This window comes from Littorina saxatilis, linkage group LG1, assembly GCF_037325665.1.
Source record: "Littorina saxatilis isolate snail1 linkage group LG1, US_GU_Lsax_2.0, whole genome shotgun sequence".
Classification (NCBI taxonomy): Eukaryota; Metazoa; Mollusca; class Gastropoda; order Littorinimorpha; family Littorinidae; genus Littorina; species Littorina saxatilis.
The window spans coordinates 35806739-35830176 of NC_090245.1; the positions used below are offsets into that span (position 1 = coordinate 35806739).

At 43.5% G+C, this 23438-nt stretch overlaps 1 protein-coding gene across 1 annotated transcript in view; it reads right to left on the bottom strand.

Moving 5' to 3' along the window:
- Positions 1-23438, bottom strand: part of LOC138950433 (uncharacterized) — a 66168-nt gene that overhangs the window by 165 nt on the left and 42565 nt on the right. Inside the window, exons 15-24 of the mRNA XM_070322173.1 lie at positions 21858-22299; positions 16417-16830; positions 15964-16101; positions 15420-15641; positions 12858-13058; positions 11979-12154; positions 6101-6360; positions 2715-5633; positions 1917-2057; positions 1-422 (exon numbers count right to left, since the gene is read on the bottom strand). The exon at positions 1-422 is cut by the window's left edge and continues 165 nt beyond it. Of these exons, the coding sequence (XP_070178274.1) occupies positions 167-422; positions 1917-2057; positions 2715-5633; positions 6101-6360; positions 11979-12154; positions 12858-13058; positions 15420-15641; positions 15964-16101; positions 16417-16830; positions 21858-22299 (5169 nt within the window). The 3' untranslated portion in view covers positions 1-166. The remainder of the gene's footprint in view (positions 423-1916; positions 2058-2714; positions 5634-6100; positions 6361-11978; positions 12155-12857; positions 13059-15419; positions 15642-15963; positions 16102-16416; positions 16831-21857; positions 22300-23438) is intronic.

Consider the following 23438-nt stretch of genomic DNA (forward strand, 5'->3'; position numbering starts at 1 on the left):
TTATATTTTTTTATCACAAAAATCCGTCGTTTTTTGATATATATATATATTCTTTTGTCTGTGAAGAATATAAGATCAGTTACAGTCACATCGGCAAATTCAGCTATATTTGTACAACACATAGCACGACGACAGTCAACTCCATATTTAAAAAAAATCCCACGAGCTACGCCTGGCATTCTCTGTGGTCCAACGGTTCTTCTATAATGGTTTTAACCGTCATCGGGAGTGTCTCTGGACTGGTGTTCAAACCCCTGCTGAGGTCAAGGGTACTTTCGCGCTCCTCCTCCTCCTCTTCTGCGATTCTGTGCTTCTCCCATACACCCCCATCCTCCTCCTCATTCTCCCCCTCCTCCCCCATGTTTTTGCTGTCCAGTGATGTCCACTGCCGACGACTTGGAACAGTGTAGCGAGACTGGAACCTGTAATATAACAGCAACATTAGTCTCATTTTTCACAGATTGGCAACAGCAACGTTTGTAACACTAATAAATATGCTTGGTCCTAAACATATTGCAGTGCTTCGTGTACCTCAACATAACATTCATACCTTGTTCCTGTTCTTAGGTTTTTGTCGGGTCGATGATTGATTTAAAAAAAAAACAAGTCGCGTAAGGCGAAAATACAATATTTAGTCAAGTAGCTGTCGAACTCACAGAATGAAACTGAACGCAATGCAACGCAGCAAGACCGTATACTCGTGGTCCACCGCTCACGGCATAGGCAGTGAAATTGACAAGAAGAGCGGGGTAGTGGTTACGCTATGCTGCATAGCACGCTTTTCTGTACCTCTCTTCGTTTTAACTTTCTGAGCGTGTTTTTAATCCAAACATATCATATCTATATATTTTTGGAATCAGGAACCGACAAGGAATAAGATGAAAGTGTTTTTAAATTGATTTCGAAAAAAAAATTTTGATAATAATTTTTATATATTTAATTTTCAGAGCTTGTTTTTAATCCGAATAGAACATATTTATATGTTTTTGGAATCAGCAAATGATGGAGAATAAGATAAACGTAAATTTGGATCGTTTTATAATTTTTTTTTTTTTTACAATTTTCAGATTTTTAATGACCAAAGTCATTAATTATTTTTAAGCCACCAAGCTGAAATGCAATACCGAACCCCGGGCTTCGTCGAAGAGTACTTGACCAAAATTTCAACCAATTTGGTTGAAAAGTGAGGGCGTGACAGTGCCGCCTCAACTTTCACAAAAAGCCGGATAAAGATCGGTCCAGTAGTTTAGTCTGAATCGCTCTACACACACACACACACACGCACATACGCACACACACACGCACACACGCACACACGCACATACACCACGACCCTCGTTTCGATTCCCCCTCGATGTTAAAATATTTAGTCAAAACTTGACTAAATGTAAAAATTATGAGAGTTCTAAGCAATCGCGAATGCGAAGTGTAACGTTTCCGACAATCTCCCGGTCGACCTCCTGCACCGGATGAAAGACTACACCGACTGTGTTCTTAGCAAGGTCAGCATCGGGTCACACATTGGATGCAGATGCACCGTGTGTCAGAATGACTGCGCTATATGGTACGGGATATGAAGTGAATGTTGACACTTTGCTGGACGAGAAAAAGAAATTGATCATAGTTTACCTGGAGTGCGTTTTGTTCACTAGCTAATCCTGAATAGGTATATCTCCTCTTCCGTTTAGGATAGGAACCTACTATTTTGCTACAGGCGCTTATACCCCATGTCCAAGCTACACACCACATTTCAGCTCAATCGACACAAAAACATCAGAGATCTAAGTGCGGACAAATAAAGAGGCAGACAGACACACAGACAAGAGTGAAAACTATACACACTCCGAATATACGGGGTTGTAACCAGCCACCAGGACATGAAAAAAGTACCCACACACAACACTGTATAAGCTCACCCCTGGTCCTCATCCTCGTCCTCTGAGATGGTGTTGACGGCACTGTCACGACTGAGGAGCGCCTTGCGGGCACGCTGCTGCAGCCCGTACAGCGTCACTGCAGCCTGGTGCAGTCTCTGCGTCACTCGGCGGTCCTCTGCTCTGCAACGAGACCAACACTGTTGCACACGGGACATATGTGTATGTTGAAGTTTGCTTTTTTGTCTCTCCATATACCCCCATGGGGTTTCCTGAAATACATTTTTTGCCTTGCCTTGCCTTGCGACACAAGGAATGGCCATGGATTCTAGCATTCATTTCATTTCATTGCAGGGAAACTATTAGGGTTGCAACAATAGGCGCGCTACCCAGGTGTGTGTTGTGTGTGTGTGTTAGTGTGTGTGTGTTAGTGTGTGTGAGTGTTAGTGTGTGTGTGTTAGTGTGTGTGTGTTAGTGTTAGTGTGTTATTGTTAGTGTGTGTGTGTTAGTGTGTGTGTGTGTGTGTGTGTGTGTGTGTGTGTGTGTGTGTGTGTGTGTGGGCGTGCGTGTTTTTAGGTTCAGGTTCAATCAACCACCTGCACTTGGTGTATAATGACGGATGTCTTTGGTGTGAAACTGTGGTGACAGACAAACAGGCAGACAGTCAGTCAGTCAGACAGACAGACAGACAGACAGACAGACAGACAGACAGACAGACAGACAGTTAAACAGACGCACATTCTTATCCTTATTCTTATCCGATTTACTTTGACGAGACATTCTAATCGAGATTTTTTGATAAATCTATTCTAATCTCGTGATGTAACAAATGTTACCCACTTGTTGGCTGTTGAGAGACTTTTCCTGCGTCTGGAGTCTCGGCCGCTCTCAAACATGTCCATCGACGATTCTTTGGTCTGGTACGCCGAATCTTTCGCCTTGTGCGCCGTCCATGTTTGCGTCACAGTAGTAGGAGGTGCTGACGTGTTGACTACGTCACAGCACGGTGACGAAAGACGACTGGCGGCTGATGACATAGCAGAATCTGTATCAGTGACGGAGAGATGGGAAGAGGGGTCGGAGTTTTTTGCATCAATGAAGTTGGATGTCGTTACATTGTCTACTACTGCTGCGATGACGTCATCTTGAGCTTTCTCTCCACGCGGGGTTGGAGCTTTGTCCACGTGAACGACGCCAGGTTGAAAACCGTTCACCGATGGAGCGTTACACTCCTCTAACACAGGAGACCTCTTCGGAGAAACATTGTTTGAGACAGAAAGATGTCTCCTCAAGTCATCGTCATAAATGATGACGCTGCACTTGGAAGTCAGCACTGCTGGCCTTTTGCTGGAACCGTTCTCAACCGGGGTCACTTTCAACGTTTCTGTCCTGTCTCTTTTCACTGGGCTATCAGCGTTACGATAACGGGCATCAGGACTGTCGGTCTTGCTGTTTTGGACGATAGCATTATCTGTTTTACTGATATGTGCAATAGGACCATCGGTCTCGCTGTATGGGAGAACTGGACCATCAGGGTTATTAATCCGTGACACAGTTTCACTGTACTGAGGAATATTGTGCACAGTCTTGCCGTTTTGAAGCGTAGGGTTTCTAGAGGTACTAGACTGTATGGCAGAACTTTTAGATTTTTCACCAAGAAGGACAGAACCTTTACCATGTCGACTATTATTAGCTTGGGTTGAAAGATGTGGCTGCGAATGTGATGACACTAGCTCCATGGAAGTAGGATCGGGACCTAGGAAAAAGCGAGGCTCTTCTGGTGAGATGATGTCTTCCAAGTCAACACCCTGGCTGAAAAACTTCATGAAGAGCTCTCTCCGTGAGACATCCGACTCTCTGTCACTCATGCTGGAACCTAACGCTTCGATGGCTCTGCGTTGGACACCACGACCGACCTCCGAGCGTTTAACATCGTGCCTGTTCTCCAACGCAAAGCTTTGGGCCCTGGGCCTGTGAGGCTTGAAGTCAGCGAAGAACAGTCTCTCGCTCTCCGAGCTGGACGTCTTGGAGAACTGCAGCTCCTGTTCCGCCCTAGAACTGAAGGATTCACTGGTCATGGTCAAGGTCCAAGGTGATCTTCCGGAGGCTTCACTGCTCCGTGACGCCTTGTGGCGGTACACGTCTCTTCGCTCCCTCGCCAGCTTCTCTCGCGCTCTGTAGCGAGGGTTGCCCGAGGACCTGCTGTCGCTCCTGGGTACGTGTTTGGGCTTGTGAGAGACGTGGGAGAAAGTGTCCCTCGCCCGGCACTCCTCGCACTCACAGGCGTTCAGCGCTTCCTGGCTCAGAGCGCGGGGCGGGGGGAGGTGGAGGTCGGAGTCTATGATCTCCATAGAGGAGCACTTTCTCATCAGCTTGGCGTGGCCGGACCGCTTGCTGCCCCTGCGGTGTGACCGTGTGGTGGACGTGGAAGTGGGGACGGCCACAGTCTCGTTTCGCTGAAAAGTGCTGCGCCTGTCTCGCGCCGACTGTTCTCTGTTCCTGGATTTCCCTCGTCGCTCTGCGCTGGACGGTCTCCACTGGTCGTGGTAGTCTGACTCCCGTCTACGTCGGCTGTCATTCGGACTGCTTTTCCGTCTCTGGCGATGGTCTGAGTGGCGGTTCTGTCTACTTTCCGTGCTGGATTGCCTTCTTTGGTCGTGAGTCAGTTCATGCTTCATGCTACAATCGGAGTTTGGCCTCCCCTTCTGGTCATCATCCACACTACGTCTGTGCCTGCGGGGTTTCCCTTTGCGGTCGTAGGCTCTTTCGTACTCATCCTCATAGCCGTAGAAAGGCACGGGGCTTGTGCTACTACGTCTCAATAACCCTGCGGCTCGCTTATTTTGGTCTTTTGCGCGAGCACGCCTGCGCTTCAGTTTGTCCTCAAGGTAGCTGTCCATGGTGTGTTGGTGATGCAGCTGCCGCTGATCCCGTTTCTTGGGCAGGCGGGCAAGGTCCGGGGGAAGCTCCACGTCCTCGTAATATACCTGCTCTTCGTCGTCTCTCCGTCTGCTGGACCTATCGTACTCGGTAAAAGAATGCACCGCTGCCCCGCTCCTGGAGCGGCTCTTCCTGTAAGGTTCTGGCATCTCGTCTTTGTACCTGAGCGTGGCTTCTGACCAGGCTTCTGTCAACCCAGGCATGCGTACAACACCCGCCGCCGCCCCGCGAATGAGACCCAAAGCGCTGTCTGACAGACAGTGGTGAAGTCTGCCTGGATCCGCGTGGCTGACCCGAAGAAGGTTAGAGGAATCTGTTTGGACGTCCAGAAACTCGGGTCTGGCAGCCTGGATGCTTTTCGTTTTCGTTGGCGAGTTCCGGTAGGAGCAGTCACTGGTGTCATCCCCCTCATGTCCACCGTGAGCGACGTGAACCACCACCTCGGGGAAGAAGTGGTGAGTACCACTCCCCTCCCCCACTTTTGCTGCAAACACTGCCTTCTCTAGTTCACCATCAACTCCGCTTCCCTTGAGCTTTCGCTGGCCTATGAGAGAGGTGTCAAGACTCCTGAAGTCTCCCGGGGAGTACACGATGTCCCTATCCGAGCAGATGGACAGTGAGTCTCTGTCGTCCAACGACCGAGACTTGCCAGGTGTTCTGGACTCCGAGGCGTCACTGGCATCCCCGGGTGTGCCCGGCATAGGGTCGTGACGCAGGAGATATGGCCCGGTGCTATGACAACGGCGGATACGCTCGCGGTGAGAGCGAGAGATGCTGGAGCGACGGTGATGTCCATGGGGCCCCAGGGATAACGTCGACCTGTCAACAACACACAGTGAGGAATTTGAAGCAGATACAACTTTAGCAGATCTTACATACAACCTTTTTGAGAGTAGTAATCATTATTTGAAGCGAGCGGATATCAGTGTGAAATGGAAATAAAGCTAGGAAACACGACGGACAAAGAGTTTATTGATGAGGCATTATAATTATTTGCTCATAGAAAAGAGAGGGAGGGAGGGAAGGAGGGAGGGAGGGAGAGGGAGGGAGAGGGAGAGGGAGAGAGAGAGAGAGAGAGAGCGAGAGAGAGAGAGAGAGAGAGAGATAGAGAGAGAGAGAGAAAGTGAGAGAGACAGAGACAGAGAGAAAAAGGGTGTATCTACACACCAACCATGACATTACATTTAACAACTGACATACTGGGTCAGCTTCTCCGCGTATGTCTACCTTAAAAAAAATCAAACCTTTCAGAACTCAGACAGAAAGCATACATAGGCTATATCTACCTGGATAAATGCTCTTCGCGGCTCTTCGAGTGATGGAGGTCCAGCAGTAACGTTCCCCCCACGATGGGCCCGACCGCAGGTTCCTCCGAGGTTTGGGCCATAAACGTGTCTGTGGGCTTACTGAAGTCTGTGGGGAGGGGGGTGGAGATGGGGCCACGCTCAGCCTCCCTGTACGAGGCGAAGAACCGAGCTGCCACTTCGGCCTTCAGCTCTTCCTGAGTCTTGGTCGGCCGTGCTGGGGTGATGACGTCATCATCGGGCTGAAAAAGAGGCGGGTAGACATTGTTATATATTATACCGTTGACGTGTGACGACGATTATTGCACCCAGCACCTTGCCACGTCGTATTTTGTATCTCCGTTACCCTGGAAATTGTACCCTGCAGGCTTTGTATCCCACAGCCAGATAGACAGTCAGGTTGAAGAGGAATCGGCGTGAATATGTCTTGCGTGCACATGTTCTTGCAGAGTAGCTAACGCCCACAGGAAATGAGACATAATGCACATTTGACTTCAAAATGAAGGGGGGGAAGAGAGAGAGAGAGAGAGAGAGAGAGAGAGAGAGAGAGAGAGAGAGAGAGAGAGAGAGAGAGAGAGAGAGAGAGAGAGAGAGAGAGAGAGAGAGAGAGAGAGGGGGGAGCATCATCACTATTCCTTCTTGAAAAAGTAAGTTAATAAATGGATTTAGCAAAATCCGCGTGTCAAGCTGGTAACAAAACACCATTTACATCAAGAAAAGAGACAGCGACTGGAACAACAGTCTTTCAACGAAAGTTCCTTTTCAACGAAAGTTCCTTTTCCTTTTTACCCCGTGACAAGAAAAATAAGGTTAGTGACCGGTTTCATTTGATCCAATGGCCGTCAAGTTCGGTGCCGAATAATGACCTCATGTTCCGCCGTAAATCACTGTTCCACTTGAGTTCTCTTTTCTGTCGAGCTTATGAGGCGCAATAGAAGACAAAAAGAAGCTCCTTTAAGATGTTTTATTTCTTTGATGTTTTCCAGACTTTCTTTTAATTCTCAATTTATGTCTGCCTTCGTGACAACACACGTCGCCTGAGTCTCTTTCAATGCTTCGATTGTGATTCACTTCTGTCAAATGCGGTGGAAAAACCCGAACATGTCAGGTTACCGACCGTTTAAATCACTCGAAAAGTGAAAATGTCTTGAACCCTCCACCAAACAAAAAGGAAGAAACATCATTCTCTTCTCAACTTTCTAGCCGCTTTCTCATTCAAACAGTAAACGGCTTCACTTAAACTTGTTTCATATACAACAGATTAGGGAAGAAAGGACCAACGATCGTTGGAAAATGTTTCAAGGAAATGGGGACTGCGGGACTCTTTGACAGTGGTTATAATGAACTCAATTCGAAGACGACAGTACTCTTTCAAAGCGAAAAACATAAAATCCGTGCCTGAGTGTCAGACTCTACCATTCTGAACATCATCGGTCCATGCCGTATCGCCGACATATCTCTCTGACCGGGTGCATAATTACTGCGCGGAATCTATCAAAATAAGAATACAGAGTTATCTCCCATGTTTTTCGCTAATGTTTCTGATAATAGACGAACTGAGACGAAAGTGATTGCAGATTGGCCGACTTCGACAGTGATCTCTGTTCTGTTCTTCACAGTTATGATAAAGACATCGTTCTAAGGTTAAAACAAGTCGAAATGTTGAGACTTCTGTGGGAAGGAGACCGTGATATTGTTGCATCACTCCCAACTGGTTACGGAAAAAAAGTGTCGTCTGCTTCGAGTCGTAGCCAAAGTTGATTATCACGTGACACTTTTGCCATATTTAGAGTTGTTTGCACAGTAAATACACCCGCGAAAGATAGCTCGCTTGAAACTGTCTTACATATCAATTCCTTTGTAATTTAAAAATTACACACCATGAAAAATCATTATCGGCGATCGCGAATCAGCTTATATCAATAACACATTACGAAAAGCTCTAAATATGTAAAAAGTCGATTTCCTCTCCAGAGAAGGAAAACAAAGGCATCCTGTCAGGGATAAATGAGACCCGAAGGGAAGTAACTCATTTTATCTGAGTTCAGGATGAGACTCTACATGAAAACACCCAGGCAGAAGGACAAAACAACAACAAAACAAACAAACAAGCAAAAGCAAACCCAACCCAAAAACAACAAAACACTATTTGTTTTAAAGTTATAAATAAAAACTAAATAAACAAAGGAAAAACACAAATAAATAACATCACAAAAACAGAGAGACCACTGAAAGAACACTTTTTGTATTTTTTGAAAGACTGATAGACATATCCAGAAGAAAAAAACCACCTGTTTAAGATTTAGGAGAAGCTTGACATGTATTGTTTCTTGGAAGGGCGGGGATGTAGCTTAGTCGGTAGCGCGCTGGATATGTATCCAGTTGGCCGCTGTCAGCGTGAGTTCGTCCCCACGTTCGGCGAGAGATTTATTTCTCAGAGTCAACTGTGTGTGCAGGATCCTCGGTGTCCGAACACCCCCGTAAGTAAACGCAAGCACAAGACCAAGTGCGCACGAAAAAGATCCTGTAATCCATGTCAGAGTTCGGTGGGTTATAGAAACACGAAAATACCCAGCATGCTTCCTCCGAAAACGGCGTATGGCTGCCTAAATGTCGGGGTAAAAAACGGTCATACACGTAAAATTCCACTCGTGCAAAAACCACGAGTGTACGTGGGAGTTTCAGCCCAAGAACGCAGAAGAAGAAGAAGTTTCTTGGAAGGAAAACAGATCCCCAAGGAAGATCAACACAAACCAGAATAACATTCTTTCTTCTTTTCCAATTGAGATAAGATTGGATGCTTTTGTGTCAATGAGAAACCCTAAATGAGTTGTATTTTCAACAACACAATTGATTAACGAAGCTTTGTTAATAAAATCAAAGCTACCAGTGCCTGAAAGCATTAATAGCTGCACAAAGTTCCCAGACATCATGTGCTGACGTTCCGAACACAAAGCCTCCCTGTTCAAGGACATGCCACTAATTGGTTTTAATTTGGTATAATGAATTAGTACTGTCACGATATGATTGTATGCCACGTCAAGCAACGTTTTTGTATATTGTTAAGTAATAAATTAGGTTCACATTGGGCGGTGATAACTGCAAACATTTCGATAGAGTTTACGATTTGAAAAACTTTTTCTTGTGAATGCAACATCATATGCTTCTGTTTGGAACAGAAATCTTTCATTTTGAAGAACATGCCAGTACCTGATGACATCATAATCACACAGACACCATTTGATAACATGGCAGAGTTCAAGGACGTTTAAAGTATATGCCAACAAAATGGAGAATGTGAAAGCAGTGCAGCGACAGGACCATATCAATAACAAATCATATATTATAAACTGTCTGGAGTTAATCGAATGCCAGGTCAAGCTGAGTTCATGTATGTTTTTATAGACGAACACATGATTTCATGACGACCCTTCACTAACTGATAACATGATGTACTAATACTGTCTGTGTCACGATCGTACGTCACTGTCCAGCGGAGTTCATGGCAACAACATGAAGACTGCTCAACCAATAAGAAGAGCATGCCACTTACAAATGACACTTATATTCCGTCATGATTTGATTTTATATGCGGCGTCAAGCCGTATGTTTTAGTGCAGGGATGTCCACTGCATGTCAACAACATTCAGACTGTTCGAGCGATGCGACGAGAACTGCAACAATCACAATATGTCTGTTTGTCTGTCTGTCTGTCACTGTGTGTGTGTGTGTGTGTGTGTGTGTGTGTGTGTGTGTGTGTGTGTGTGTGTGTGTGTAGGTATGTGTGTGTATGTGTGTGCGTCTCTCTCTCTCTCTCTCTCTCTCTCTCTCTCTCTCTCTCTCTTTCTCTCGCTCGCTCGCTCTGCTTATCAAATGTAACATTGACAGCTTCTGTTTTCTTGGAAATGATAGACAATAAATCTGTTGGAACCCTGGAACAGTTAAAACGCAGATTCTGTGATGAGGACTAACGAGTGTTAGACATTGCTCCAATTTTGCGGACCAATCAGTCAAATTTCGCCCTAACTGTTTTTCCTTATAAAGCTAAATCTGAATGCATCCACTTGCTCAGATCTGTTCCAAACAACGACAACAACAAAATCAGAACTCTGGAAAAGACTGGAATTAAATGCTCATTCTGTGCAAAGAGCACTAACGAGTTATGGAAATCACCACAGTCAAATTTCGATATAATGACTTCCGCTTCTTACTCCTGAATACCACCCCCAAATCCCCCACCATCACCACCCCACTGCCCCCCCCCCCCCCCCCCGCCCAAACAAAAAGGTCAGCACTTAATGTCTCTTGTGGTAAAAGCCCATACATTGTGATAAATTATTTTGATTATTCACAACCATTAAACAAATTTGACCCCAATGATTTTTGTCGCACGTCACACATACTTGACGAAGGGGAGTGCACACGTACTATACACATTAACGCAACCTGGTCAATTACATGTCAGCATAGTGACGGCCGTTTAACTGATGAATTGGCGATTGTAACATTTCTACAACCAAAGACTGTATTGCTATAGAGCTTCTGTGTACTCAACAATATCTGGAACTATTGCAATCTGAACACACACGTACCATCTGTTTTCAAGAGTATTCTACTTCAAAGCCTCTTCGATATAGACATTCTGTCGAATCTGCGAGTTGAAACCTGCACTTCTTTTCGAGAAAGCGTACTCAGGTTGCAGCCTCAAAGCTCTGTCCGGGCTTTGACATGGAATAAGAGCACCCTTCAACTTAAACAAATACCATACTTCAACATCAAGCCTGTATGCTTTTTGTGCATATTAGGATTGTTGCTGTTGAATCAATTTCGTTACTAACTGCTACGTCAATCTTCTCACCCAAATCAACGACAACAAAAATCCCACTCTGCACAAGACATTGACTGTTGGTATGTGTCCAAGTGGAAGGATGCTTTTATTGCACGTAAAAACCTGTACAGATCTGTGGCGGCAAACATGTATGTGTATATGTAGGCCTACACGAGAAGGAAGGTACTTTTAACTCCTGTGCCCGAAGGACGAACATGCATGGTATGAGTCAAATCAACGTCACGCGTCTGAATTTGTCCATCCGTGGAATTTTCGAGTTTTATTTGCTTGTTTCCTTTGGTCCTGCATAAAAAAAAACCACACCAATCTGTTGGTTGTTAAGAAAAAAGACGCGTCAAACGATATTAAAACATTTAGTTAATCTGTCGGCCTGAAAATAAAAGATAGACACTGAAAACCTGGATCAGACATCGCCGAGACTGCTAAAACCGGGTTAGCCGAAACCCGTAAACCGAGTCGGATTATGCTGGCCTCGGCAAAGAATGCCAACATACCTAATTTGCACAAACCGAATTTCTTTAATTCTGAGCACATATCCGGAGTGAACATAGCATCTCCATATATTGTTCGATTCATGAATTGATGAGGTACACAATTCAATCGATTTAAATATGTAAGCGAACATTCAGTTTTAATGAATTTTTGAATGAATTTTAACTTTGAGGAACTGATAAATAAATTAATTTATAGGCTTCTGAGTTGAAATGCAATCCCATAGTCCGGACTGAGTCAAAGAATGTTTAACCAAAATGTCAATCAATTTGCTTAAAACAGTTTCACACACATCCGCCAGGTAGTTTCCTGGAATCGCTGTGCACATACACACATACATACAAACATACACATACCGCCACCCTCGTCTCGATTCCTGGCCGGTCTAAAATCATCAGTCAAAATTGTATAGAATGTAAAAACAAAACAAACAAGAGCCAAGCAAATGAGGTACGTGCGACACTCATTGGCGTAAGGTGTGACCAAAATTCAAATAATACTTCAAAAGCCAAATCTCACCTTGGTGATAGATATGATGGGGGTAGCGCGGGTGGCGACGGGGGTGGCGGGGGCGGTGTTGTTGGTGGAGGCGGTGGTGGAGGGGGGACGCAGAAGATGACGTCTGAAGTTGAAGGTCGTCAAGGGATGGGACCCAGGTTCCATGCCTCCCCTCCTTCTCTCAGCAGTATTGTCAGCTGCAACCCAAAGTTTATCAAGATGAGAGATCAGACTGCGTGTATATTGTACTAAGGAAATAAACGGGCAGTGCTTGATCTCATTTCTTTCCCTATCGCCAGAACCTATTTTTCTTCACTGACTGTTGCTTACAAATTGTATATAAACAAAACTTGAAATCAAGACAAATACAACTGGCCTTGATACTGAAGAAAACTTAAAGCTCTCAAAGTTTGGCTCAACCTTATGGGCTCGAACGCTTCAGTTCGGAAAAAAAATGTGGGTCCAAACTTAGCATGAACTGATCGCAATAAAAGCAGATTTAATTGTTTCTATTATTTCTCGGCCATGCAACTGAAAATAACAGAAGGGACCTTTTATTAAAGCCTGCTGTTGTGCAAGCACGTGCACCTTTTCTCGATTTCATTTAAAAAAAATTGTATTTGTTTTAGACCCATACGGCTTCAAAACTAAAGACAGATAACGCATACACACACATTTACAGACACAATACACATATAGAAATATGAGTATGAAATGTGGAATCAAAAACAAGAAAGGTGTGCAATTGGAACGTTTAATTTATGACAAAACAAAACGTTACATTCACTGATCTTCGATCCAGCGGTCTTTAAAATGGACAGACACACTTATAATACAGAAAATAAACTCATCTGACAATGCGGAATGTGGGAATATGAATACACTTTTGTTCAGACTAACCTCCAGGCTCCTTGCGTTTGATCTGGAGCTGACAGCAGGCGAAGCGCTTAGCGCACCGTCTCCGCACCAAGCACAGGACGCCGAAGAGAAAGAGCACGCTGAGGATGACGATCAGACCGATCCAGATGGGCTCTCCCAGCAACAGCTCTCCTATCGTCTTGTTCAGCGGATGGCTGGTCGACGTGATGTTGCAGTAGGCCCCTGCGGAAGAAAGATGGTATCCCGTTTTTAAGCAACACAAAAATATTAGCTGAATGCAAAAAGGAAGCAGTCATGCAGGAAAGTTAAAAGGTTAGGCCCGAGTGTTTACTGTGTCGTCTCTCAACTGACGAATACCATGCAAGTTACACATAAAATGGTCAAAATAGAAAGTTATCACAATCAAGGTCACTGTATTTTAAAAGGACCCAATATTGTTTTTTTGAAGGAACCCTCATTTCGGAGCCTGAAAAGTAATCACGTATCTCAGAGACCCACTTTGAAAGACTGTTATAATGAAATGACAGTTGTTGGTAGGTTGGAAAATAGGCTGTGGTCTATCACATGAAGCTGACCGAAATCTCGTAAAAACATGCCATAATGTTTTGTGCCTTTTAGAAGATCACGTGCATAACATCTCTTATGACCTACTGATTAACTGGGTCACTGAACATCAAAGTGAAGACTCATTTGAAGAAGATAGTTTGATGCTCTGTGGGTAATCCGTTCCGTGCGTAAGACGATTAAAACCCCAAGGCTATTCATACAAGGAAACGCTTCTTTGTCTGTAGGCACCATTTTTGTGACACAAGAGGCGGATTTTTTTTGGACAAAGTGCGACTGCAGATTTTACGATAGATCGTGATATATAGTTAGAGCATTGACTGCGCATGCGACAGGCTGTATTGGAACTGCGACAGGGAGATACTCTGTGTCCAACCCTGATTCAGTACTGTGTACGTCACAAAGTAGTTCACTGGTGAATAACCCGACTCATAATCAGTGTAGGGCTGACGGAGTTATCCTCCCAGAATTTCTCTTGTGGAACTTTAAATAAGGCCGCGAGGCTACCTCAAGAGATTATAGAGAAAAGATGGGGTGGGGGGTGAGGAGAGGGGTATACTTATGGTCCTTGTGGAATTGTTTTTCTTTGAGCTCAGCCAATAAGTTGTAAGTTGAATTCGTTAGTTATATTGTTCCTTCTTCAGGGAGACGGGGAGAGGTATGGGGCTACTCACTACTACCTAAGACCACAATGGATGTTACACCTCAGCTGGGCAAAGAAAATGCTTTTTGTTGATGCATATTATATTTCAGTCACGTTTTGTCAGATGTATAACAGATCAACCCGTACTTTAGAGGCTCACGAACTTGTCCCCTAATCCTCTTGGTATGGGGAACACGTTGATCAACACTTCATGTCATTGCAGCACGATATCAGACTCTTAAGATTTACCGTCTCTCAGAAACGCTACCACGCTTGTATGCACGCGAACACGCACGCACGCACGCAAATACATAGACACAGGCTAAAACTCAGACAGACATACAGGCATACTGACACAGAAACAGTCACAGACACACACAAAATCTGACATGCCGGCAAAACTCAACCTTTCTGAGCTCAAATCCAAGAAAGAACAAAAAAGTCGCGTGAGGCGAAATTACTAAATTTAGTCAAGCTGTCGAATTCACAGAATGAAACTGAACGCACTGCATTTTTTTCTCTCACAAAGACTGTATAGCATCGTCAGTCCCCCGCTCGTGAAAAAGGCAGTGAAATTGACAAGCCAGTATAGTGCTGTAGTAGTTGCGCTGAGCAGGATAGCAGGCTTTTCTGTATCTCTATTCTTTTTAAGTTTCTGAGCTTTACAAAAAAAAAATCCAAACATAACATATCTATATGTTTTTGGAATCAGGAACCGACAAGGAATAAGATGAAATTGTTTTGAAATCGATTCCGGAAATTTAATTTTAATCAGAATTTTCATATTTTTAATTTTCAGAGCTTGTTTTTAATCTGAATATTACATATTTATATGTTTTTGGAATCAGAAAATAATGAAAAATAAAATGAAAATGTTTTATAAACAATTATTTTAATTACAATTTTCTGATTTTTAATGACCAAACTCATTAATTAGTTTTTAAGCCGCCACGCTGGAATGCAACACTAAAGTCCGGGCTTTGTCGAAGATTACTTAATACAATTTCAAGCGATTTGATCGAAAACTGAGGGTGTGACAGTGCCGCCTCAACTTTCACAAAAAGTCGGATATGACGTAATCAAATACATTTATCGAAAAAAGGAAAAACTTGTCTGGGGATATCATACCCGGTATATCTCCTGTGAAGTTTCATAAACATCGGTTCAGTAGTTTCCTCGCAAACGCTCTCCACATACACACACACGCACACACACACACGCACACACGTACACCACGACCCTCGTCTCGATTCCCCGTCTTTGTTAAAACATTTAGTCATAACTTGTCTAAAATGGCAACAACAACAAAATAAATACAGAAATAAAGAAACAAGGAAAATTAAAGCGTGCTTAAACGTAACTTGACAGATTCTCACCTATCTTTTCATCACAGACGCACTGAGGCTGGCTGCTGTTTCCAGTACACTTTCCCGCCTCGTTGCACACTCGCGTCCGGCACTGACTCTCAGACATCTGGCAGCGCTTGCCAAAGTAGGTGTCGTGGCACCGGCACCGGAATCCGGGCTCCGCGTCCGTCAGTTCACAGTTTCCATGCAAACAAGTCTGGATCTGACACCAAGTCACTTGACAAAAGAGACCTGTAAAGGATGGCAGGTTGTGATTAATGGGGGTAAGTGAGGACATTGATTTTATACTGAAAGTTATATTGGTAAAGAAAAGAAGAAAAGAAGAAGGAAGAAATTAAGCAAGGAAGGGAGGCGGGAGAAAGAAAGTAAACAAGAAAGAAAAAAATTAAAGAGTCGGTATACAGAAAGAAAGACAGACAGACAGACAGACAGACTAAAGGGAAGATGGCAGACAGACACACGCACGCACACACACAACAAGCCGCCCGCCCGCACACACACCACACACAGACACCACACACACACACCCACACACACTCAGTGCTTCACCGACCTGCATAGTGAAGTGGACACACGCACGTTGCCCTCGTGCCCACCACTGTACACGTCCCATTGTTCAGACAGGGGGACTCGGCACAAGAATCAAAACTGCCACCAGCCAGGCCGCTAGTTTTATTCAGGTAGGCGGGATCTGCACACAACAAATCAGCGTCATAATGATGATGATGATGATGATGATGATGATGATGATGATGGTGAGCATCTTCGTCGTCGTCGTGTCAATTTTCGTCCCCGTCATTTCTCCCATCATCATAATCATCATCATCATCAATCATCAATCATCATCATCATCATTAAAAAAACGTCTGATTGATTTCTCTAATTGTTTTCTCACACTTGTTTTAACCCACTCTGAAAATACCACAGGCAAAATATGAGCGATGTCATTAAGTCGTCAGTCATGTTTATTCCCACTTATTCACTCGGTGTACAATTACTTTCTTACCAGAATAAACTTGGAGGGACATATTGAATCCAAAGGGTCCTTCCCCGTTGCTAATAGACCTCTTCGTTCTCTCTCCAACAGTAGTATTCCCCGTCCTTAGTGTTATCCGAATACTGTTCAGTTCCGAAACGGTCTCGTTCACAAAATCTTCTCCTCCGCAAAGTTTAGCCAGACGGCGTGGCTCTCCTGACAGAGAAACGTCATCGATCTCCATGACATCATTACAATCGTCTGAAAATGGCAGCCGGAAGTGATGAACAATCATGTGGATGACGTAGCCAATGGGAGCCCGCAACGTGGAGTTGAGCGATAGCTGGTCGGGAATGGGCAGAGGATAACAGGGACTGAGACATGTTGTGGAACTGTTTGGCGTCAGCATGGCAGTGTCAAAAACCAGATCAGATGGCCGAGGAACTTGAGAAAAAAAAGAGTAATTCATCTCAATTATGATGGAAGAATGCACGAATTAAAATGCTTTTGTATGTCCTGAAATGTTACCCAAACGAAAGCCAGTAGCGGAGAGAGAGAGAGAGAGACTGGGAGAGAGAGAGAGAGAGAGAGAGAGAGAGAGAGAGAGAGAGAGAGAGAGAGAGAGAGAGAGAGAGAGAGAGAGAGAGAGAGAGAGAGAGAGAGAGAGAGAGAGAGAGAGAGGGGGGGGGCAGAGAGACAAGAGATGGACCATTATTTTCCAGTAGACATTTGTCTGATAGCTCATCAGGTTTTTTTTATGTAAATACGACAATGTTTAATAAACACGTTGCTTCCCATGCAGCCAATTTTGTAATTCGCCAGACCTCCGCCCAGGCTTTTATATGCGTGAGATTATCCTTTCAACTGGGCGCACAACGGAAATCTACAGCTTAGCTTCTTGCTATGCATTTTGGGATTATTTACTGAACCTCCCTAGTCATTCATGGTGATTCATTAGACTGACCGTCCCTAGTTTAGTGTATGCTCATTGCTCTTCATTGACATTGGTCTCTGGTTCGCGCGCGCGCGATACTCACGTCACATCTTCGCTCCTGTCATTAGGCTCAAGATAATTAGGCCTACAATCAAACTTCACGTTCCTACCGCAAGTATAGTTTAATTAGAAATTAATTGCGTACCTGGTACTGATGTTAATCAGCAAAGTCTACTCAGTCAAAAATGCCCAATCAGCCAGGCTGTTGTCTGCTAGTATGTTTCAAGTAGAAGGATGCTCTTGGTCGTATCCCATGTAAAAGTCTACACAGATCTGTGGTGGTTTACACGATGGTTTACACGAGAAGGCAAGTTTCTTTAAATTATGTTGTAATTGGAAATTCACGATCTTATTTTTGTAACAGGAGAAGAAGAGGATAGTATGCTCTACTATGTTAAATTTTAATGTCTAATGTAAAGCACCATAAGACTGCCATTTGGCGGTGAACAGCGCTATAAAAGAATGTTTTATTATTATTATTAGGCAAAAAAAAAAAAATTGTCTGTTTAGGGTAACATGACCAAAAAAAGTAGGGTCGGTAGGTAGGTAAAGTTTTTTTTTTTTTTTTTTTTTTTGTGTGTGTGTATAAAATGCTATGTTGGCTGAACATTCACTTCTTATATTTGATGAATACATGTTTCAAAACTAACGTATAAATAAAACAGAGAGAAAGGGAGAGAAAGAAACGCCAAATGTCTCTTTTTAGCATTTTTACCTCTTTTTTTTTTTTTTTTTTTTTGAAATCAAAAAAAAGTTTTTGGGTCGGCGCCAAATCGATAGGGTCGGTCGGATTATCCTAAACAGACAAATTTTTTTTTTTGGCCTTATCATTTGTTAAACCGTAAACATTTGATTTTCAGCGAGATGGTACTTTGCTTCTTTTTCTACACTTTGATTTATTTAGTTTTCTCCTGCGTCCTTGTACAGATAAACTGTACCGAAGGGTTAATAAAAACAAACCTAGACAATCCAAGGTCATAATAGCTGGGGTTTTCATTGCTATAAGTCCATGAAGAAAATTGTAATGACCATTGTGCTACGACCATCATAAACCAAAATGTTCCGTCTAAACACAAAGTAGTTAACGAAGGAAAACATACTACAGGGTGTAAAGGGGCAATCAGTGATTTTAATGAAACGAACTCTCCAAATACGAAGCATCAGTAATGAAGCCGTATTTGACTTTGTGCAAACATATTATTCTCAACATGAAAATAAAAAGGGCTTACTCTCTCTCTCTCTCTCTCTCTCTCTCTCTCTCTCTCTCTCTCTCTCTCTCTCTCTCTCTCTCTCTCTCTCCTCTCTCTCTCTCTCTCTCTCTCTCTCTCTCTCCACCCTCTCTCTCTCTCTCTCTCTCTGTCCACCCTCTCTCTCTCTCTCTCTCTCTCTCTCTCTCTCTCTCTCTCTCTCTCTCTCTCTCTCTCTCTCTCTCTCTCTCCGTGCGTGTGCTTGTGTGTGTGTGTGTGTGTGTGTGTGTGTGTGTGTGTGTGTGTGTGTGTGTGTGTGTGTGTGTGTGTGTGTGTGCACGTGCGTAGATATTAGCATGCAAACTGTCGGTCAGTTTACTTGTCTGTATCTCTTTTGTCTTTTTCCTGTAGTTCCACTTCTCTTTTTCCTAGTCCTAGCTTTCTGTTCCTAAGTGCTTACAAAGACTCACAACCAGGCACCAAAAAATCAATAACAGAAACAACAAATCCAGAACGTTATGAAAAAAGTAATCTTGCTTTTTATAACCCTCACAAAACTGACAACAGGATATACGATACATGCAATAACAATGCACTAACAACTGTGAGGATGCTCTTGGTTTTTTTGTATGCTATATTTGTAATCTCACCACGCCCAGAAAGCCAGTATCGAACCGTTAACCATTTCCTGTATCCACTCAACAGCAGATTCTTTGTATTTTGGTTTTTTTTGCTTCTAAAGGTTGCCTTAAGAACGGAATGTCATTACGAAAGAAGCGCAAAAGATGTGAATGTAAATTAGAACGCCTGAATGATAGGGGAAAACGTAAATTATTGTGAGGTTTTATAAAGCCTGAAGATTAATTCACTTGCCGAGTAGAACAAAGGTTCATTGTCTGACTGCTGTTTTCAAAAGCACAGCCGACTCTTTTGTTTATCTCTCCCAGTGTGCTCGTACTTACTGAGTTTGTAACTATAAGTCAAAAGGTCTGCGTGGTGCAATGCAAGGAAAATCAATGAAGGTATTGGTGATTAGCCATTTCATAAACAGCCGCGTTACAGGTATGAGAAAAACATTAACACCAACGCTGGCTCCCTCACAAATCAGTCACTCAACGAATGACATCTTCAACACTTGTCCGTCGTTATGCAAGTGACTTGAATGAAGTGAGTAAGCGCCAGTTAGCTAAAAAGGACTACACTGTAAATTGAGGTGTTCTACTTTGTGTAACCAGTTGTCAACACTTAGGTTTAGAGTGTACGCAATTTTATAAGATGACATAAGATTGTTGATTGTCCATACATTACAAACAATGCATCGAAACGCGTGGCTTGACTGTTCTTAAAACAGATCTTTAAAAAAAACACATCGGAATCTTGTTAAAGATATCTTACTTCCCGTGTGAAACCATTATGTAAACCATAATTTGATTATGTAAAAATTAATTTGATTTGATTTGATCTGATACAAGATCAGCTCAGGCTGTTAAATAGGACTAATTAGGACTAAATTGTCCGACTTCCACACATATCAAAACTAATACACACCACTCCTTCAAATCACGGTCTAGTATGTTTGTTTTTAATTTTATATTGCTGAATTTATTGTACAACTGTTCATCGGTGTTAGTTATAAATAATTTCAGCAAAATGTTTCTACTCTGCACAGAAAGCACCCAGGATGTGGACATTTGGTATGTGTCGACGGGCGCTGTGGCGTGGTGGTAAGACGTCGGCTTCTTAATCGGAAGGTCGAGGGTTCGAATCCCGGCCGCGGTCGCCTGGTGGGTTAAGTGTGGAGATTTTTCCGATCTCCCAGGTCAACTTATGTGCAGACCTGCTAGTGGCTTATCCCCCTTCGTGTGTACACGCAAGCACAAGACCAAGTACGCACGGAAAAGATCCTGTAATCCATGTCAGAGTTCGGTGGGTTATAGAAACACGAAAATACCCAGCATGCTTCCTCCGAAAGCGGCGTATGTCTGCCTTAATGGCGGGGTAAAAACGGTCATACACGTAAAATTCCACTCGTGCAAAAACACGAGTGTACGTGGGAGTTTCAGCCCACGAACGCAGAAGAAGAAGAAGGTATGTGTCAAAGTAGTGGCAACATCCATGTAGCAGCCTGGACGGGAATTTACAAGATGGTTTACACAGGTTTGAACTTAAAGAAATGTAAGATTTCAACCAGTGAAGTACCGGGGACCCTCCATTGTTTTAGGGTACACGTGCAGAACAAAACAGCCGTTGCATCATCCAACTAACCTTCGTTTCACTCACCTTCGGTCACCGCCAAGTGACGTACCTGACCGTGATTTGTCTTGATGGAATATCGATCACACACCCACGTAACAAGACTAGAAAACACGTAGCCTAAGTTTGGTTTTTGCAACATTTAGCAATCGCACCAAAACCACTAGACTAACAAAGAGATGCCAATATGTGCGATGTACATAATTATACTGAATGGAATTTGCCCAGTGTGGAATTTCGAGTTTGGTGCCCATTTCCAGCGTTCCGCCTACAGATTATTGTTTGAACGCTTATTTAGAGTGAGAAACTCGAGATTTTTGCGTTCACTGTTGTCACGCCCATGAGTTATTTTCGTCGAAAACAATTAAGACGTGCGTCACAGTCCTCTGCATTATTAGTTCCAAGTGTACTTCAGTCGCCTACTTGAGTTTGCTGCGGTACATTTTACGAGACCGGCTCCAAATAACTGCTGAATCATTATTCTAAAGGCCTGTCTTTAATTAGCAATTGAAGCAAATCACAAATCATTGGAATACTGTGACCGGGCAGACATGTTTTTAGCTTATACTATTTGAATGTGTGTGTGTGTGTGTGTGTGTGTGTGTGTGTGTGTGTGTGTGTGTGTGTGTGTGTGTTTGTGTGTGTGTGTGTGTTTGTGTTGTGTTGGACTGCGTAGGACTGCACTAATTTAGAGCTGTATCTCATTGAAAAGAATGTAAAGAAGAAATAAATATGACAACAGAATACTTGAAAGAAAGAAGAAAAAACAAAAAACAAAACAATTCAGCAAAAAAGAAAAGTTAAAACCTGTATCGCGAATTGAATATTTGTTTGTTTTCGTTGTTGTTTCAACAGCTCATACTAAACCTTCTTTTAGTTTCTTAAGCGTATCTTAATCTTTGACAGATAACTTACAATTATGCGTAATCTTTGACAAATAACTTACAATTATGCGTGATCTTTGACACATAACTTACAATTCTGCGTAATCTTTGACAGATGACTTACAAACATCAACGACCAACTCTTTTACTCACCAGTTCTGTAAGACGCCTGAAACCCCTCACCAGCCAGCAAGACGCTTTTCTCCAGCCGCACAGTAAGCTCGTTCCCGTACGACACGAACACTCTCCTCACAACATCTTCGGCGTCCTCCACACCAACCATAATCTCCTCCTCTTTTTCCTCCTCCTCTTTCTCCTCCTCCCCCTTCCTTCTCCCAAGACTCAGCCCTATCGATTTTTCTGACGAGTTGTGGAAGAGGATGTGAGAGAACTGTAGCAGGACCCGAGAGCCTTGCTGCACGACGATCTTGATAAAGCAGTGGATGCGGTCCGGGAAAGGGCTGGGGAAGTTGAAGCTGGAGAAGGCCGCTGAGGTCTCCGTGAAGATCTGGGTCTGACACTGAGTCATGTTCAAGGACTGCCACGACAGCCGGAAGGCTTTGCCAGTCACTGAGTAGTCGGAGTAGAACGACACCTGAGGATGAAAGTCAATCGTTCATCAAGCGCTTCTTACTTTCTGACAGGAAAACCTATTTAGAACATGTCTGTCAAACATTCAAAAGGCGTTGATATCATTTTAATGTATACAGACTGAGTTTGAACCCAAGCTCTTGTTAAAAACACAGCGTATTGAGCTTCCATTGAGGACACTACAATCATAGAAAACTTGTTTTCTTGGAGGTGAGGGGGGCGGGGGAGTATAACAGATCCACAACATCAGACCTGCCTACCCCCAAAATTACAAGGTGTAATGAGCCCAGCCCAAAAGAGTAATCTGGTGGAAGAAGGTGTAATCAAGATTCCATTCGGCAATCATTTCGCACATTGTCACTTCTGCTCGGACAATTTCTCCCTCCAGTTTTGTTACTGTATCACTCGACTCAGACTTCCTGATAAAGAAACCGGTAATTCGAACGTCTTGTCTTTTGGTTTCCATGAGTTCTCTTTACTGCATCCTTGTGATAATTTGTCCCGATGTTCTATGCACTGTCATATTTTCCAACGTGTGCACACAAAAAGTCACTGTGGCAAAGGGAACACAAGACGTGCTTTGGTCCTTTTGATTAAGGTCCTAGGCATGGCCACGATTCCATTTAGCTGCCTTTGTATTTCTGTTGAATGGCTGTCTTCTTTTTCACAGCAATCCTTTTACCCCCACTGTGACCAGCTTCCTCATCAGACTCGTCTTCCGTCTCATGGGGACTAAGATTTTCCGCGCGTCGCTTCATTGACATTGTAATGCAAACGGCGTCGTCTATCTTGTAGGTTGCTGAACAGACCGGAAATGACCGGATATTGCCCAAACGATCTCGCGCAGGTGCAAACGCAAGCTCTGCGAGAGCAACAATACAGATCGGATTTACATCGAGACGAGATGCTAAAAATCGTACTTTTGGTTTCTTAAAAATCGTACTTCTATTGTGGAAAGCGTGGTGGCGTAGTTTGGGTTAACAATCGTAGTAAATTACGCCCAAATCGTAAGGGTAGGCATGTCTGCAACATACAGCCGGGAAGCAATACGAAACAAACAACCAAATGAACGGACGGCAAAAGAAACCCGAATAAATGATTGAATACATACGTACAATTTTGAATTTATCAAATGAACAACAA